This window comes from Rattus norvegicus, chromosome 12 (genome assembly GCF_036323735.1).
Source record: "Rattus norvegicus strain BN/NHsdMcwi chromosome 12, GRCr8, whole genome shotgun sequence".
NCBI lineage: Eukaryota > Metazoa > Chordata > Mammalia > Rodentia > Muridae > Rattus > Rattus norvegicus.
The window spans coordinates 19,632,117-19,650,218 of NC_086030.1; the positions used below are offsets into that span (position 1 = coordinate 19,632,117).

At 49.4% G+C, this 18,102-nt stretch overlaps 1 protein-coding gene across 3 annotated transcripts in view; it reads left to right on the top strand.

Moving 5' to 3' along the window:
- The window catches only part of Mad1l1 (mitotic arrest deficient 1 like 1), a 309,793-nt gene that overhangs the window by 197,335 nt on the left and 94,356 nt on the right, over positions 1-18,102 (top strand). For all 3 annotated transcript variants that reach the window (NM_001109387.1, XM_063271650.1, XM_017598453.3), the window contains 2 exons: positions 5,941-6,029; positions 17,260-17,350. In NM_001109387.1, the coding sequence (NP_001102857.1) occupies positions 5,941-6,029; positions 17,260-17,350 (180 nt within the window). The remainder of the gene's footprint in view (positions 1-5,940; positions 6,030-17,259; positions 17,351-18,102) is intronic.

Genomic DNA, 18,102 nt, shown 5'->3' on the forward strand with positions numbered 1-18,102 from the left:
AATGTAGAATCACCCAGGAGACAGCTCTGTGCACATCTGAGGGGGTTTCTAGACCCGGTTAGCTCAGGTAGGAAGACCATCCAAGTGTGGACAGCACAATTCCCTAGGCTGAGGTCTTAGACTGAATGAAAAGGAGGAAGCGAGCTGAGCCCCAGCATTCATCCTCTTTGCCTCATGCCTGTGGCCACAGTGAGAGCAGCCTCCTCACTCCTGTCACCATGCCTTCCCCACCTTGGTAGGCTGTGCTGTCAATCTGTGAACTAGGAGAACCGCTTCCTTCCTTAAGTTGTTTTTATTGGGTATTTTGTTGCAGCTGGGAGAAAAATAACCACTGCACCCTGTCAAGATCATCTTGACTATTCAGAGTGCCTTGCAGTTCTCTGTGAATTTTAGCATAAGGAAAAAAAAAAAACCAAACCAGTTTTGCAAGAAAGACATTTGAAGTTTTAGGTTTTTTGCTGTGCAGGGGAATCCAAGCCAGTGCAGAGCATACACTCTCCTGAGCCACACCTTCCAGCCAGTGTTTCCAGTTTTGATAGAGTTGCATTTACTCTGTTGATCACTTTGGAGGTTTGATCCAGCCACCGGGGACCCAAGCATTGTCCGAACCAAGGCTTCCTATATGGAAGCCCCAGGCTGACACAAGCCTAGACTCCAAGAATTCCACAGAAGCAGCACTCACCCCACTTCTTGCTGCTTCCTACTTTTTCGTGTCCACACCTTCCTGGCCTGACCTGGCCCAAGCAGAGACCCCAGAGTCTTTGCTTCAACCCAGTGTTAGTGTAGGGATACCGCTGGTGTCTGTTCTCTACAATGAGAGATTGCAGAAAATGTCCTCAGCATGTTACCTCAAGACGGTGTGTCAGCTTCTGCAGAGCCGAACCCTGAGGTCATTTGTATTTATTCTTATTAGCCTCTGCCCAGCTGTATCAGTCAGAGCTCAGATGAGGAACAGGGTTGAGGAGAGCAGACCCTGAAAGAAATTAGGGACCTGGGACAAAGGGGAATGCAGTGTGTCCTCATCCCTGTAATCAGGGTACAGCAGCATAAAGTGTAAGGATGCTTAGAAAGCAAAGGCTGCTGCTCAGCTCTGCCCTGGGTTTTCTGTAAGTGCCTTTTATACTTTTGAGACATGGTCTCATGAGCCCAGGCTAACCTTAAACTCATGATGTAGCTGATGCTTGCTCTCTTTCATGTACCTCTCTAGGCCTGGGACACCCTCCCTGCTCTGTCATCCTGCAATCTAGTTGGTATGCCGTAGGGTGATCAGCATTAGGATAGGAGCCTGGAGGTGGGGGGCTGAGTTTGGAAGAGTAGCCAACCTCAACCTTTATCTACATCTTGGCAGACGTGGGTAAGTGTTTGCTCCTGAGGACCACGGAGTCTTGCTGGGCAGTGGGCAGCAGGGAGCATCCCCATCTTTATCTCCAGTATACGTGAACACAGCCTCCTGCTGAGAGACACAGGCTGCTGTCTCCAGAACCTGGTGAATTCATGTCAGGGGCACAGTTGGCACTAACTGACCTGCCAGAGAGTGCCAAAGGGGAGAATATGCACGTGCCCACCGTCTTGGAGAGTTGGGTGGGCATTGCCAGCCTCTCTCGGACATTCAGTTTGAGAAAGCAGGAGGTAGGGCAGCAGCAGGTGGTGAAGCCACCCCCACCCAGCCTACACAGGGCTCCTCTTCACCTCACCCCTCACTTGGCAGGCATGTGCTTGGGGCCCCACTGCTCAGCTGCAGATGAGTCCTCCAAAAAGCACTTTGTGTGTGAAATCCTTTTAGCAGGATGAATTTGGAATCTGGCCCATGGTTTGAGGCATTTGGCAGGGTCCCTGAAGACGCAATCCAATTAGTCCCATGTTTTCTTGTTTTTATAACTGACTCTAGACCTAGGTTTTCTTCAGTGAAGTAGAAAATAGATAGGTACAGGCTATAATATTCATGCACAACCACATTTCTATTCCCTTCATCCCATGTCTACCAATCCAAAACATGAATCAGCTCTTATTGGCTGGAAGGGAGCAGATGCCCAAAAAGAGAGGGCAGGACTCACTTCATGAGGCAAGGGATCCTGGAGCCTGAAACCAGGCAGTGGCAGACTGCTGCTCTGTTATCCTGTACACATGTAGTAGAGATAGGAAATGAGTGTGTGGGTGTACGCAGGCTTACAGTGGTTGGCATTACAGGGAAAGTCTTGAGAAAGGGAGGGGGTAAGTGGTTGAGCCCCTGCCTAGAATCCCCCAATGAGGGGCTGGGGTGTGGCTCAGTGGTAGAGCCCCTGCCTAGAATCCCCCAATGAGGGGCTGGGGTGTGGCTCAGTGGTAGAGCCCCTGCCTAGAATCCCCCAGTGAGGGGCTGGGGGCGTGGCTCAGTGGTAGAGCCCCTGCCTAGAATCCCCCAGTGAGGGACTAGGAGTGTGGCTCAGTGGTAGAGCCCCTGCCTAGAATCCCCCAGTGAGGGGCTGGGAGTGTGTCTCAGTGGTAGAGCATGAGGATCAGCTTTTGTGTGAACTGCATAAAAGTGTTTTATCAGGGAATGGTGGGGTATAGGCTTCAGGAAAAGACCCTGGGAAGGGGAGGATCAGGTGATCTGCTTGCTAGTGAGGCACTTCCTGCTGGGCAGTTCTAACCCTCTGCAGGGCCTCAACTCAGCAAAGCAGGTACACAGGACTACAGTGGGCAGCAGGGTCTCTGTGCATATGGGCTAGAGACAGGTTATGTTCGCTGTGAGCACAGCTCTTGCCTTTCAATTGAGGAAGCAGTGGCAATGAGATTGGGTCCTAGCAAGATAAGAGGCCTGTTCTCCCCTCCGTGCCCCCTTAGGTGTGGAGCTGTGTCTGATAGGAGCTTCCTGTAGCAAGCAGTGAGAGTCACGCTTAGGGAATCAAAGGAAGGAGGCTGTGGACCAGGATAGAGAAAGCCACTGCCATGGAAGTTGACCCCAAGCACAGTTGTCAGAAAGTAGAGTTTAGCTGTATGTTAGAACCTGGGGCGTGAGCAGGCCCAGAGCAGCAATGGAGGGGCTGGATGAGGAATTGCAGCTGGATTGAGAGAGTTAGGAGATGGCTGGGTACTGGGAGGGAATGCCATGGTAGAGTCTGAACAGCATTGGCTCTATGGAGGATACAGCTCATGAGGGCAGTCAGAACATAGTGAGGGCCAGGTCGTGCAGGATGCAGGTGTTTAGAAAGAAGCACAAGGACAAGAAAGAATCCAGCAGAGATGAGAGAATAAAGCAAGGGCTGTCCATCATTGCTAGCAAGAACGGGAAGATGCCCTGGAAAATCGCTATGAAGTGGAAACGTATTTAGCTGTGTTTTGGGACCTACCAGAGCATTAGGGCTGATCGGACCCCTCTGTCTAGTAGAGAGAGGGTGTGATTGGTTATGAGGCTCAGGTTACAAGAACAAAAAGGCCATGGAAGCCCACAGCCTGCATGCGTTTTATGTCTGTAAGCAAGAGTCTTTTAAAAGCTCCTGGTGGATTTCAGATGGTCTGAGGTGTGGGGAGCTGATGGAGGAGGCTTGCCCAGGAACAGTGAGAGATGATGAGCTACCACCATTGTGATCAGAGTGGAAGGGGAGGAGTCCCACTCTCACCCTCCTCTGTCCAGGGCCCCAGAAATGGATACCACTGCCCACAGTGAGGAAAGAAGCCTACGTGCACTAAATCAGTAAGTGCTGAGTTACCGGACAGACCGAGTCACAAGGCTTCTCTGGGCATTCGGTCCAGCAGGTAAACAGGTGGCATTAATTGTCACTAACTGTGTACAGTTACCAAGTGAGGAGGGTAGCCTGAGAACTAGTCAGGCACTCAGTAGGACATTTCCTTGGTACAGGTCAGCACAGAAAAGTATGGATGCAGCATGAAGCAGCCGGTGCTTTACAGCACAAATGCTGAATATCAAGACACACAAAAGGAAACATGCTCCCAAGCCAGGAGACAGAAAGCACCAGAGCCTAACGCAGCAGAAATCAATGCGGACAGATAGCAAGATATAAATGGGCTAAACTCTGTTACTAAAGGGAAGAGACTTTCTGATGAATTCCATGCAGAATCAAAGAAACTGGAACAGTTGGCTGCCAAGGCCACTTGGAATTTGTAAGCATCCGAGCAGGCATCAGCTATTCATGCCTCATCTGAATTCAAGCCATAAAGCATTGCGGGAAGTAGGCAGATATGCTGCTCAGTACCGAAGGTGCACAAGGACATCTGTATTCTACTCTGTGAGAAACATGGAAGCACACAGAGAAGCAAATGTGTCCATGAACACTGTGTGTGCATGTGTGTCTAACCAGTCTCTCCAAAGCTGGAGCGCTTACTAATGAGAAGGATTCACAGAAAACCTTTACAAGCCCAGCAAGGTGTTTCAGCAGGTAAAGGCATCGTACAAACCTGATGACCTGAGTTTGATCTCCAGGACCCATACAGTGGAAGGACAGAACCAATTCCTGCATGTTGTTCTCGATCTACACCCACACTTTGGCTACATGTGCATTAGCGCACACACACACGCACGCATGCATGCACGCACACAAATGCACACACACCCCTCTTACTGTAGCAGCATGCAGTAGACCCTGCAGCCTTGCCACCTCCTCCAACAATATGCAATAGGAAATTTGCTGGGATCTGTCCAGTACAGCCAGTTTCAGGGCTCAATCTATCAGATTCTCCAAATTGTGAGACCTGCCACAGCACATTAGACTGTATTTGAGTGTGGAAGCAAGGGGACGGCTCTCTGGAAGTAAGCACCGTGTTGCTTATTTCTCACCATGGAGGAGCTGTACCATGAATGACAGCGTGTTAGGAACAAAAGCCAGTGGCATGTTAAGATGGCATCCTCCTTAAGGCTGGGAAAGCAGCTCAGCTAGTAAAGTGCTTGTTGTGTAGGTATAAGGACACGAGTCTAGTACTCAGGACCCATGCAGAAATATGAGAGATGGGGAGATGGAGACAGGTCAGCCCCTGGAATTCACTGATCAGCCTGCCTAGATAAACTGTCAGGTTCCAGGTTCAGTGAGAGCCCCTGTGTCCAAGGTCAGTGAACTGGATGGCTCCTGAGGAATGACACCTGAACTTTGCCCTCTGGCCTCCATATATGCCTGTTCCCAAGTATGCATACACACACTGGGACACACAGTTTTTACTGTTAACTCCCCATCCTGTGTGTCTGTAGCAGAATGTGTAAAGAAGTTATCTGGCTTGTGCTTCTAGAGTCTGGAAAGCCTGGTGTTGGGAGGCCAAGTGTGGCAGGAGATGGGATGGGTGAGGGCTCTGAACTGGGCTATCGGCAGTGACACTGGCCTATATGACATGGCCCACCTTTCCTTGAAGTCTGCTGGCATTGTGTTCTTTAGGCCCCTGCACTGAACCTGTATCTATTTGGAGGGTTGGGGCTGAGGAATCAAGGGTCAAGAATCAAGGGTCAGCTCTGGGTGAGTTTCCTGTTACCTGGGCCTGGGGTTTCTTGTCCCCTCTCTGCCACCCCCACCCTTCCCAGCATATGTGTAGAGTAGCTTGTAGACCTTGACTCAAGATAGGCAGCCAGTTCATGTCACTGTCAGAAATGCTGAGATTCCTCACCCAAGCAATGCTAATTCTAGACTACGCTCTCCCTAAGCTCTGTCCGTATCTGTCTCAGAGGCTCTATGGCTCTCTCAGCAGTACATGACCAACCATGTGTTTCCCCACTTAATCTTAGATCAAGAGCATGGGAAAGGAGAAGGAACTATGCTTATCTGACTCAGAATGCCTTGTGGACTGGTGGATCCAGGCTATGGGTTGGCTAGGCAAATAGCCCTCTTCCCCCAGATTCCCAGCACAAACTAGGCATCCAGCCTGGGGATGTTCGGATGCAGACTTTAGGACTTTGGGGATAAGAGGGACCTGGGCTGTAGGTCCCTGTGCATGTTGACCACTGACTCTGTTTCCTTATAGCTGGAGATGGAGTTGAAGATGCTGAGGGCCCAGACAAGCTCAGCCGAAGCCAGCTTCCCATTCTGCAAAGAGGAGGTGGATGCACTCAGGTATGACCTCCTTTTCCCTCCAAAGATTTTCATAGGTCTTGAGATAGGGTCTCTCACTCAACCTTGAGCTCTCCAGTTCATCCAGCCTGGTCAGCAGTGAGCCCCAGGGATCTTCCTGTCCCTGCCTCCCCCGTGCTAGGGGCTGTGGACACATGTCTGCACACTGAGCTTGTCATGTAGGAGAGCCCAGCTCTGAACTACCATTCTAGCTTCTGTCTGAAACAGCTATGGGATGGTTGTCACCACTGCCCTGGCATCTTGTGAGAGGCAATGGAATGAATATGGTGAGTTGGCCACTCCCTTCTGATTTGCATAAAGGACTTGACCCCCTAGGGTCTGTTTCTGGCACGTGAGATGTGAGCCTAGGGAACAAAACAGCCCTGTAGACATTGAGTGGTCTTTTGATGAAATGGCACAGAGCTTGGGAAAGGGGAAGCAGTCCTCTCTGACTGGGCCTTTGATGTCCCAGAGACGGTATAGACGTCCAGCCTCTGTGAAATTGACCTTGGCCCTGTTAGGCTCTTCTGACATCTGTCTCTCTCTGGGTAATGGCTGTGACTGACTTTCTAGTTCATAGGGCTGTTGAGGTCAAAGCAAGGAAGGCTTCTTGGCACCTTTCCCAGAAGTGTCCAGTGAGTAGCACTGAGGTCCTTTATGGGTTGGAGGTTCCCTCTCACTGCCAAAGCACTTCTCACACAGACCCAGGCCTGGGAAGGAGCTCTGTGGGGACACCAAGCATGGAGCTGTTTGTTTGCATTTGTCCCAGCGTGGTGTATGCTGTGCACTGTCAGGGCAGAGCGGAGTGGATAATTGACTGGCCAGGAGAGCCACATACTCTGTCTTTATCAGCTCATAGCTTAGTGGGGATGTTATTCACAAGGAATTGTGGCTGTTTAATTATGGCTGGTGCTGTAAGAGCTGGCATCTGGAGATAGGGTCCTTGGGATATGCATCTGGGTACAAAAGGAGAGGCTGGTGCTGTGGCTGGCTGGGTTGCTGGAGAGTGTCAGGATTTTTATCCCATGAGTAGTGGGAAGCCATTAGGCATTTTAAAGCAGAAAAGTGACATGATCTGATTTGTAGCATTAGGCATCAGGCACTGCTGCCTGCCTAGGCCCGGCAGAGGGACTTGGCAAGGCCAGGCAGCCATGACCTGGCTAAGTGCTGGGAAGCGGTCTTTGTGAGACTCAGCCAAGCCAGAGAGGCTGCTCCTGGGCAGACACGCCAAACACCTCCCACTGATAGTCCACAAAGTTTACTTGTGATAAAGCATGCATTCGTGTTTGGGCAGAGGAGGCGGGTGTCTAAAGGACCTGGAAGTATATTCCATGCAAGCTCTGGGTCCCTGAAACCAAGGACAGCAGAGTCAGGCCAGCCCTCATTTGCATCTGATTGTGGGGTTCTGCCAAGTAGTGCTATCTCTAGGGTTGGGAAACTGAGGTAAGGTGCTTTCTGGCCTGCAGTCAGTGCTCTACAGGGTCGTAGGGCCACAAAGATAGCCCTGTACACCCAGCTTCATGTTGGCCGGTCGGCAAAGGACTTGGATGTGGGCGTTGGCAAGTTTGCAGAGTCAGTTAGCTGCATGGTCCCCAGTGCAGGTCTCCTCACATCAGTCACTGTTGTCTGAGGGCCTGTCCTCTCCACAGCCTCTTCTGTGGTTGGTGCAGGTGTGGGCCAGAGTGTGTCACGTTTCTTAGGGAGAGCGGCTGACACTTGAGGTTTGATGATTTTTAAATTTTAAAAAGAGGCTTTGCTGTTAACATCTTCCACACTAAGATCAAAGCCTCCTGTCTTCTTCGGAGAGCACAGCTGTGAGTGTGGTGCCTTTGTAGCTGGTAAGAATCAGGGCAATGAGTTTGGAGGGGCAGCAGCCCCCGCTACCCTGCTGGTGCTTTGACTTTCTAGCAGAGGGCAAGTGGGGGTGTCCAGGTTGCTCCTGTGAGCTTGGAGCATGTGTGGCAGAGAAGGCCAGGTAAGCAGGGCCTCTCTGCTCAGTGAACTCAAATGAAGCCCATGCCTTGGGCAAATGGCTTATGCTGGGCCAAACATGAAGGTGTTTTGCATAGCTGCCTAGCTCCTTCCCTTCTTGAACCTGGCATGGGTTTCCTGAGGCCTGCTTCCCACAGGGCAGGCTTCTCTCATCTCCCAGCCTTTGTCCTAATTTGATATTGATTGCTGTGATAAAACGCCAGAGCACAAAAGTAGCTTGGGGAGAAAAGGGTTTATTTGGTTTACAGCCCCAATCATATCCCTGAAGGAAGCCAGGGCAGGAACTCAAAGCAGGAACCCAGAGGCAGGAACTGAAGCAGAGATCATGGAGGAAAGCTGTTTACTGGCTTGCTCCTTGTAGCTTTCTCAGCGTGCCTTTGGACTTTCCAGCACTGTCTGCTCGGTGGTGACACTGCCCACATTAGGAAAATACTCTACAGACTTGCCTACAGGCCAATCTGATTGAGGCAGTTCCACCAAACCAAACAAAAAGCCATCTACCAGCACAGCCCTTCTTGTCACTAGCTTGTGTGGTCCCATTTGCCCTGCTCTCTAACCTTCCAGCTGTGTTCAGACATTGCATCATTGTGCCTCAGTTTTCCACAGTTCCGTCAGTGGACTTGTCATTGTTATCTTGAGCAAGGGGACTGTGCTATACATGGCATCTTGTTTTGCTAAGATACCAAATTGGGGCCCATTGTGCTGCCTTTTGACTCAAGGGTATTCAGAGAGGCAGCCCTCCTAAAATTCTGCTGAGGGTCTGGGTCTTTAGACCGATGCTGCTGCCCCAGCTTCTCTTGGAAGGGACACTGGCAATGTGACTCTGAGGTCTTATTTTCTCCTAGCTGGGCAAGGGTGAGGGACCCTTATTAAGGCTGCCCTCTTGGAACAAGATCCTTTTGATCCCTCTCCTTAGCCTGAAGTGCCTTCCAGCTGGTCCTTCAGGTAACTCCTGAGGAGGGCCACTTTTGAAGTGGCTGACTCAGAGAAAGAGAGTTGACATGAGAGCCCTGCCTCAGGTCAGATTGCCCTTCACTTAAGACCATTACTATGAACACTGCCAGCCAGCAGATACAGAAGACAGGGTAGGGTAGGTGCTGCTATCTGGGGCACTGTGAGGATGAGGGGTGGTCTGCAACCATGTGTATTTGCATAGAACTCTTGGTTACACATAGGGGCACAGGACTGGGGAGTAACGAGCTTGCTGTACCAGCATGAGGACCTGAGTTTGATCCCCATGACCCATGTTTGTTTGTTTGTTTGTTTGTTTGTTTGTTTGTTTGTTTTTTTAAGGTTAGGTATTATGGCTTATGTAATCCTGTCCATGGACAGATGGAGCCCTGGGACTTGCTGATTCAGCCTGTCTAGCTGGTGAGCTCCAGGTTTAGTGGGAGATCAGAGAGAGGGGCTAGAGGGGACACCTGTTGTTAACCTCTGGCTTCCGTAGGCATACACAATAGTTGCACAGATGCCATATGGTATGTGAATTGCACACACCTGTGGCATTGGACGATCCTTCTGTGAAGCCAGGCTGGGGAACAACAGTGCAAAGCTAAGTGGCGGCAGCTGAGGGCCTCTCGCCTGGAACAAATCTGGGCTCGTTACTTTCCACTGTCAGACAGGAGCTCTGATAGATCCTGAATGTCTGTGGGTTTAGCAGCTGGGTAGACTGTGGGCTTGCATGTCTGGGCCAGAACCTGTTAGTCACACTTCACAGCTTCCCTGTTCCTAGCCATGCTCACTGCTTGCTGAGCATCTGCCTGAGGTGGCATTCCTAGGCTCTGGGGAGCTGAGGGTTACCATGACAGGGACATTGACTATGTTGGCCTTTCTTGGGGAGGAAAGCAGGAACTCTGTGACTGTTACTCAGTGTGCTCTAGCTGGGTCACCCTCTCTAGGAGACCTTTTGCTTGGGTAGCTTGTCACTTGTCACTGTGTCTTCACAAGGGGAGCTTGTCTGGACCATTTTGGCTGGTACTACAGCTCTGGCCACTGGACAGCCCCTCTCCTACTGAGTCTTCATGTACCTGCAGACCTGTATATTCACGGCAGACTGAGGGAGCGAAGGCCTAATACCAGTAGACACAAGCAGAAACATCTAACATTGGGTCACAAAGAGAGGAAGGGGCAGCCTAGTCGGTGGCCTTCTGACTGCTGATTGAGTTGCCAACTAAGATACTTAGGAAGGGATCATGTGTCCCCAACAGCACCCATCTCTGCCCCACCAGAGCAAAGCAGTGTGAGCAAGGCCACAAGGTGCCTGCTCTGCTGAGAAGGCATGGCCTCAGCCTCTGGACCCTGCGGGGAGCCATACTCACAGCCATCGGTGTCAAGTTCTTCTGTCGCATGCTCGAGTGTGCTCTCAATTCCATGCAGCAGAACTCTGGGATGCAGGAGGTGGATCAGCTAGGTCTGGATGTTGAATGCATACTACTCCCTGTAGCTGGTAAGATGAGCAGATGTACACCAGTCATCACCGTCCGTCAGAGTCCACTCTGTGTTTGTGGAACTCTGGCCCCATACCCTTAGAACGCACAAGGAAGACATGGCATTATTCATTGGCCATGCCTTTGGTCATAAAACAAACCTTCATAAAAGTCTAAGAAATCAGGTAGCAGAGATGGCTCAGTGGGTAACAGCTCTTTGCTAGGTGGACATAAGGACCTGAGTTCAAATCCCTAGTACCCAGGTAAACAGTGGGGCACAGCTGTCCATGTGCCTGCCTGTAACTCCAGTGGCATAGGATGCTGAGACATGAGGATGGCTGAGGTTTGTTAGCCACTAGCCTAGCTTAGGGTTCAGTGAGAACCCTTGTCTCAAGAGAATAGTTTGAGAGTGATAGAGCTGGTTGCCTGATGTCCTTCTCTGGCTTCTACATGTGACACACACACACACACACACACACACACACACACACACATTTAAGGTGCATAGAGAATATGTCATCTGGCCCCACCAAACTCAAACTAGATGTCAGTAACAGAATGCAAGAGGACGAGCTGTTCCCATGTGGAAATTAATAGCATAGTTCTGAACTGCCTGCGGACCACACGGGAGTGTGGAAGAGAAGAGGAACAAGTGAACGCTAATGAAAACACGCTCATCAGATCAGATCCATGGAGAGAAGAGAAGCCGCGGGCAGCACCCAGCGTTCCAGCTGACAGAGCAGAGGCCCTGGCCCTGCCACCAGGAGGACATGGCAAGCAAAGGAGCCCAGGATGAGAGGGAAGGGGGAGGTAATGAACTTGAGAAAGAAACACAATTGAGAAAAATGCAGAAGCAAAAGGCTGGTTTTCTAGGGGGAAAATCTATAAAATTGACAAACTGCCAACCAAAGTGAAACGTACTTGGAGAAGCAAACGAGCGGTCTCAGGAATGACACAGGGACACTGCTGTAGAGAGCCTGTGGCCTCTGAAGGATGACATGTACAGGAACACCAGCTTGTCACTAGCAGGTCTAGTCAGCCCTCTGAACCAAACATTACCCCCAGCACAGTGTCCCACCTCTAATCCCAGCCTGGGGAAGTAGAGGCAGATGGATTAGAGTTCAGTCATTCTGGGCTACGTGGTGAGTTTAAGGCCAGCCTGAGCTACATGACTCTGTCTTCAAAGGTACAGAAAAACAAACACAGGAACCAAGATGTACAGTGAGGTTGATGAACACTTTAAATGTGAAGTCACAATTAAAATGCTCCAAAGAAAGAAGGTTCTAGGCCCATCGATTTGGTTCCCTTAGGGACCCTGCTCACTAGCCAAAGCCTAATGGGCACCAGCTTGACTCACTCGTCTTCCACAAGACAGAGGGTGTCTACAAAGTACAGCCAAAGGGAGCCTGGTGCTCATGGGATGAGGCTGTGTCATGGCAGCTAGTGACAGAGACAAATCTGCTGGAACACTGCTGCTGAAGCTGCTGCCATTTATTCAGAGAGCTGAGCGAACATTTCCTTACGTGTACAAGGTTTCTGGAAGACCTACCCAGCTCCAGCTTGATCTCCCTCCATCCTGCTTCTGGTACCTCCTGCTGGGGCCTCTGTGCTGTCAGAGCCCCTATAGGGTCAGTAATAGTCATGCATCCTGCTGTAGAGGGTCACACACACACCACTCCATCCATCTGCTTCCGACTTCTAAGGGAGTTTTTGAAGCTCTTCCTTTGATTTCCTGTGGTCAGGCTTCAGAGAAATGAGACTGCCTTTATTCTCAACTGCAGTGGCATTCTGAGAGATTGCTCCTAAGTGCCGTGTTCACATGGCCATCCTTCTCCGTCGCTGTGCTTGTTTGTATGTGGGCTTTTGTTGTTGCTGGTTCTTTTCTAAGGTAAAGTTTGCTATATAGCTCAGGCTAGCCTTATTCTCTTACCTCCTATATGCTGGAATTAAAGACAGGAGGCGAGTACCACCATGCCCATGGTTTTTTGTTTGTTTGTTTGTTTGTTTTGTTGTTGTTGTTTTGTAAGTGAAACACACATACAAACCAAAGAAGAGACTAAAGGAAAGCAAAGAGAAGCATGCTATTCATACGGTCAACTAGCTGTCTTCATGTTGAATGCGAGCTTCCCCGTGTCCTGGGCCTGCTACAATCTTCTCTTGGTTTTGTGTCAGTGGAAATGGAACCCAGCGCCTGCTCCCACCTCCATGAATGTGCTCTTGCATGGGCTAGTGAACTTGTGTGTGAGGGCCTGTGAGCACATGGGCCGCTGTGTGTGCGTGTGTGTCCCAGGAAACTGTTTATCTTGGTGCTTTGAGTCCTGGCCTGGAATTCACCAAGCAGAATAGGTGGGTGTGCCAGAAAACCCCAGGATCCTTCTGTTTGCACCCAGCCTTTGTAAGCATGGGTTCTGGGGATCAAACTCGGGTTCTCCTGCCTTTGTGTTCTGTAACAGGCTCCTTCAGGCGGCCATGAATGCAATGGATGTGGTCATTTAACTAAATGGCTTCATCAGCTCAGGGCCAGCATGCCTACTGGGTGGACTATGTGCCTGTTACCTCTTAGCGCCGACATCTTCCGCTCAGCACCACACCCTTGAGGGCATCTTTTTTTTTTTTTTTTTCCCCGGAGCTGGGGACTGAACCCAGGGCCTTGTGCTTGCTAGGCAAGCGCTCTACCACTGAGCTAAATCCCCAACCCCGAGGGCATCTCTTTAAAGGAATGTCTCAGCCCAAGGCTGAGCCAAGGCAGGAGGTACATCTTACCGGCTGGCCCTTCTTTTTCTGTCTGCTCGATCCCAGACAGCCTCAGATAGCCTCAGACAGCCTCAGACAGCCTCAGACAGCCTCAGATAGCCTCAGATAGCCTCAGATAGCCTCAGACAGCCTCAGATAGCCTCAGATAGCCTCAGATAACCTCAGCATTAAGCTCACGTGTTCCTGAACACAGGCGTCTACATGTTTATAAAGATGACTTCTTATTTTGTTATTATGTGTAAATGTATGTGTGTTTGCACGGGCATGTGTATGTGAATGTAGGTACCCGTGGAACCCAGAAGAGGGCACCAGAGCCCCTGGAGCTAGGGTTATCAACAGTTGTTCGCCTACTCGAACGGTGGTTCTTCTGTAAGAGCAGCAAGTGTTTGTTACTGCCCAGCCACTGATTGCTCCAGCCCCGTGTGGCCACGTGCACATAGGTTTTCTTTTCTTTTTCGTTCCTATTTTATTTTATTAAAGTTCTTGGCCATGCTCTTCAGGTCTTAGGGGAGCATCACATTCTGCCTTGTGTAAATTTATCCCCAAATGTTTTCGTCTCTCTATGCTGTAACAGACGAAGTGCACAGCAGAGTGTCCACACGGTGATTTTTACCGTGCTGCTTTGCTGGGTTTATGCGTCAACAGAGCATCTGTGAAGAGCAGTTTGCTGCTTTTACAGTTTAGAAGTTTTGGTTTCAGTGTCTTGTCTAATTGCTTTGGCAGTTTAGTCGGAAGAAAACAGTAAGAACAGGCATTGTCCCAGTTTTTTTAAAAAAATAATATAATTAGATTGGTGTGTGAATTGAACACAGGTCCCCCAAAAGAACAACTGATGCTCCTAACCACTGAGCCTTTTTAAAATCTCTTTAGCCTTTAAAAAAAAATTTTTTTTTACATCCTTGGTTTTTTGTTTTTGTTGTTGTTTCAGGAAGGGCATGTCCTGTTGAGGCTGCTGCCCTCTGTGTTCGAGGTGACAGGTTTGGTGAAGGGATTTTCCTGTGTCAACTGAGAACAGAGTAAAATAGGGCTTTTTGTCCTTGTCTCATTAGAGGGTCGCCTAGCACAGTTTTACGTGTTGAGATGCCTTGTATTCCTGCTGTTTTCAAACCCCTATAACAGCATGGAAAGCTTCCGGAGAAAAGCGGTACATGGCTAAGTGGGTCCACACCTGCCCCCATGTTTCCATGGTCAGGCTTGTCCTCTGGGTTTACTGATCTCAGTTCTATTTGTTTCTTTTAAAAAATAATTTTAGTTTTTACTTCATAAATTATTAGGTCTGCAGTTTTGCAGTTTGAACCCACAGCCTCATGTATGTTAAGCAAGCGCTCTGCAGAGCTACCTGTCCAGCCCCTTTTTCTATGGCTGCCATTTACATTTTGGGACAGGATTCCACAAACTGGTCCTTGAACCCACTTATGGCCCAGGAAAGCCTTTAGCTCTTGATCCTAGGCCACCAGGCCCAGTTTTGCCCTAGTTTTCTGGAAAAGTTTTTGCCTCTCTTCAGTGTCTGCCCGCTGCTAGTTTCAGAGAAAGGGCTTCCTCCTCCCTTTCTCTGCAGAGTTGGGAGACTGTGTGATCCTTTGAGTGTTTGCTTGTGTTAGCTGGCCTGGCCTTCTTCCCTTCTGTTTGACCCTCACATTGATCGAAGGTTTATCTGCTTCTCTGGGGATCACCTTGGAAGGTGGCATCAGTAGGAGTCTACCCACATCTTGGCTACTTGGGTGTGTGCCCAGTTGTCCCTGGCATCCTTTTGTGATCTTTATTCTGTGGTATCCTCTCACATCTTCCAAGTTCATGGTGAGCTCCTCTCTCCGGTTGGTTTTGATTGGGTGTTTGCTCTGCGATCTTTCACACAACCCAATCCCAATCCATTGTATCCAGCCTGCTGTCAGCCATCAGCTCATCTGCTCTCCTTTCCTGGTTCTCTTTTAGGTTCATTGTGAGGCCTTTGAGTGACATCTTCCTTGTGTTTAGAGCTCTCGGTCTCTTGGTGTTTGTGTCTGGTGTCTCCTAATCTCCCTTGTGAGTTATTTTTTTATCCCAGGAGTTACTTCAGATTGTAGTTTAAATTTTTGTTTTATAGGTGTGTGGTTGAGTACGGATATGTGTGAGACAGGTCAGCTTCAGGCATCAGTCCTCATAGAGTCTAACACCTGCCATCTGAGGCAGCGTCTCTTAATGGCCTAGGGCTCATCACTTGCTTCTCAACCTTCCTAATACTGTGATGCTTTAGTACAGCTTGTGTTATGGTGATTCTCAACCATAAAATTATTTTCTATTGCTACTTCATAACTGTAATTTTCTACCATTACAATTACTAATGTAAATATCTGTGTTTTCCGATGGTCTTAGGCGACCCCTGTGAAAGGACCCCCCCCTCAAAAGGGTTTGAGACCCACAGGTTGAGAACCACCGCTCTACTCTCAGCCTCCTTACCACTGGGATCACAAGTGTACATGCACATGTCCAGCTTTCCTGTAGGTGCTGGAGCAATAATGCAGCTGGAGTTTGCTACTTAGTAGGTTTTTCTTCCACCATTTTCCACCCTCTTTTTTCCCTTTCCTTTCAACCCCCAACAGTAGATGGGGGTGTGGGAGAGGGGAGGGGAGGGGAGGAGAGGAGAGGAGAGGAGAGAAGATAGGGAGGGAAGGAAAGAGATCCCTGAATAAAGTCAGGGGTTGGAAAGTATGTGGTGTTACCATTAGACTGCTTCCTGCCGATTAGGGGTGTTGAGTTCCTTGGGGCAACTTTGATCTTCTCTATCAGGATATCTAATTTCTTCTTCTCGTTTCTTTTTGCACATGACTGCTTAACAGACCATAACCAACAACCAACCAACAATTACACCACACCTCTCAGGACCCTAACATTTATATACCCTCTGAGAAGTCCCCAGAATTCCAAATGTCACTCAGTCACAGAATCTGTCTGCAACTGGCAAAATCATGCCCCTTCCAAAGCATGAGGCAAATCATAGTCAGTTAACATGGATGATCTGAAGAAGCTCCATTTCCCCACATTTGGGATTAAAATGAAAACATATTCTTATAATATTTTTTGAGAAGCTAAAATTCCACAGTTCTCACTACAGAATAGAACTCAAGTACTCTTATTTTCATAGCAATTGCTTACTCACAAAGCCATCTCCCTAACAGAACTGTTGTATTACCTCTGGCTGTCCCTCTGCTATTGATCTCTATCTTCATTTATGACAAGCTTTCTACTAAATGAATATACTAAGACTTGTGTTGTGGCCATGCATTAGGTCTGTTCTGGACTGTTCTGTGTCCTATTTCAAGCCAGCCAGGGCTACATAGTGAGATCCTAGCTCATAAAACTGCACTTGAACTCCTGGCCCCCCTCTGCCTTGGTTTCAGGATGGCAGGATCACGGGTGCATACCCATCGAGCTCAGCCTTTTCTCTGTTCTTGAAGTGGAAGCCTGGGTTATTAACTTGAGATAAGAACGTTGGATACTATGTATTTTTTCTCTGAGCCTGACTTTCTTGGCTACACTGTGTCCAGTTCCACAAGTTTGCTGATCTCCTTTACATTCTTAGAGCTGTGTGATTAGTATGTGTTGTTACATTTCCAGGTGGCCAGAGCTTTGCTGTTTTTGGTTTCTGCTTTAGTCCTGAAGTGCTTTCTGGAAAGTTCCTTCCTTTTAGCCCCTTGTAGCTGGCTGGCTACTTTGTTTCAGGCTCCTGGACTCTACCGATTTTAGGACCTGCTCTATTTTATGGTCTGAGATCAGTTCAACATGAGGAACTGTATTAAAGGGTTGCAGCATTAGAAAGCTCTAACAGCTCCTGAGGTTGTTTTTCCATTTGCAGGTTCCTCTCTAGTGTGTGGTCACTCTCAAGGGTGGCCCAGGGGGCCTGAGACACAGATTCCTTACCTGCTTCTAGCCAAGCTTCAGGGTTGGCCAAGACCCCTGGCTTGAGTCCTTACACCTGAACAAGTGCTACTCACTTCTGCACCCTCTGGAGTCACCACCATGGCCGTCACCTTCCATCTGTGTTGGACTGAGTGGCACCTGGTTATGTCATGGTCTCCTTGCAGGTTGAAGGTGGAGGAGCTGGAGGGTGAGCGGAGCCGTCTGGAACAGGAAAAGCAGGCTCTGGAGATGCAGATGGAGAGACTAACCCTACAGGTAGGTTTGGGGTGGCCAGAGAGACGGTTCCTGCACAGGAGGTACTCCTTCCAGCTCCCATGAATGAAACCCGGACTTCCTTCTACACATTCACCCTTACGTGGCTACTGCCGGGTTCTGCAGGGGCTCACCGCGCGGTTCTGCTTCATGCCCTTGGTTCTTGTGCTTCTCAGCACAGACCTCGGCCTCTCTTCTCTCTGGTGCTGCCCCCTGTCGCTCCCATTTCCCTGTGGCTATGACCTTCTCTGCTGTCTGCATTGGACTGTTTCTTTTCTGTTTAGTTTTCTTCCTTCTGCTCACACTGCTCATGGCAAGAAGCCCACAGGTTAGAGATTGCTTGGCTTCTAGAAAGGCCATTGATTTTTACCTTGGCACCTATTAGAGGCAATCAAATCATGTCCCCATTACCAATCTTGGTGATGGGAGAGGTGACAACTTTGATGAAGTGAGGTGTTCTGAACCTCGGCTGTACACATGCCCAGCCCTAGGACCCGTTATCTCATTGTGTTCTAATTGGACCACTGTCCTGGGCCGAGGGCTGCTGAGGGTGAATCAAGGCTACCTGGCTGCAGAACTGTGTCAGGATAGGGTGATAAATGCATTTCAGTGCAGCTCGCAGGGACTTCAGGGACAGCACAACTAAAGGAGGTGCCAGTGTTCTGTGTCCCGTGTGGGCGACTTAAGAATGTGATTTGCAAAAATCTCCTTCCCGCAGAAGCACAAGTGTGTGTGCTGGCACTGCCCAACCCTGC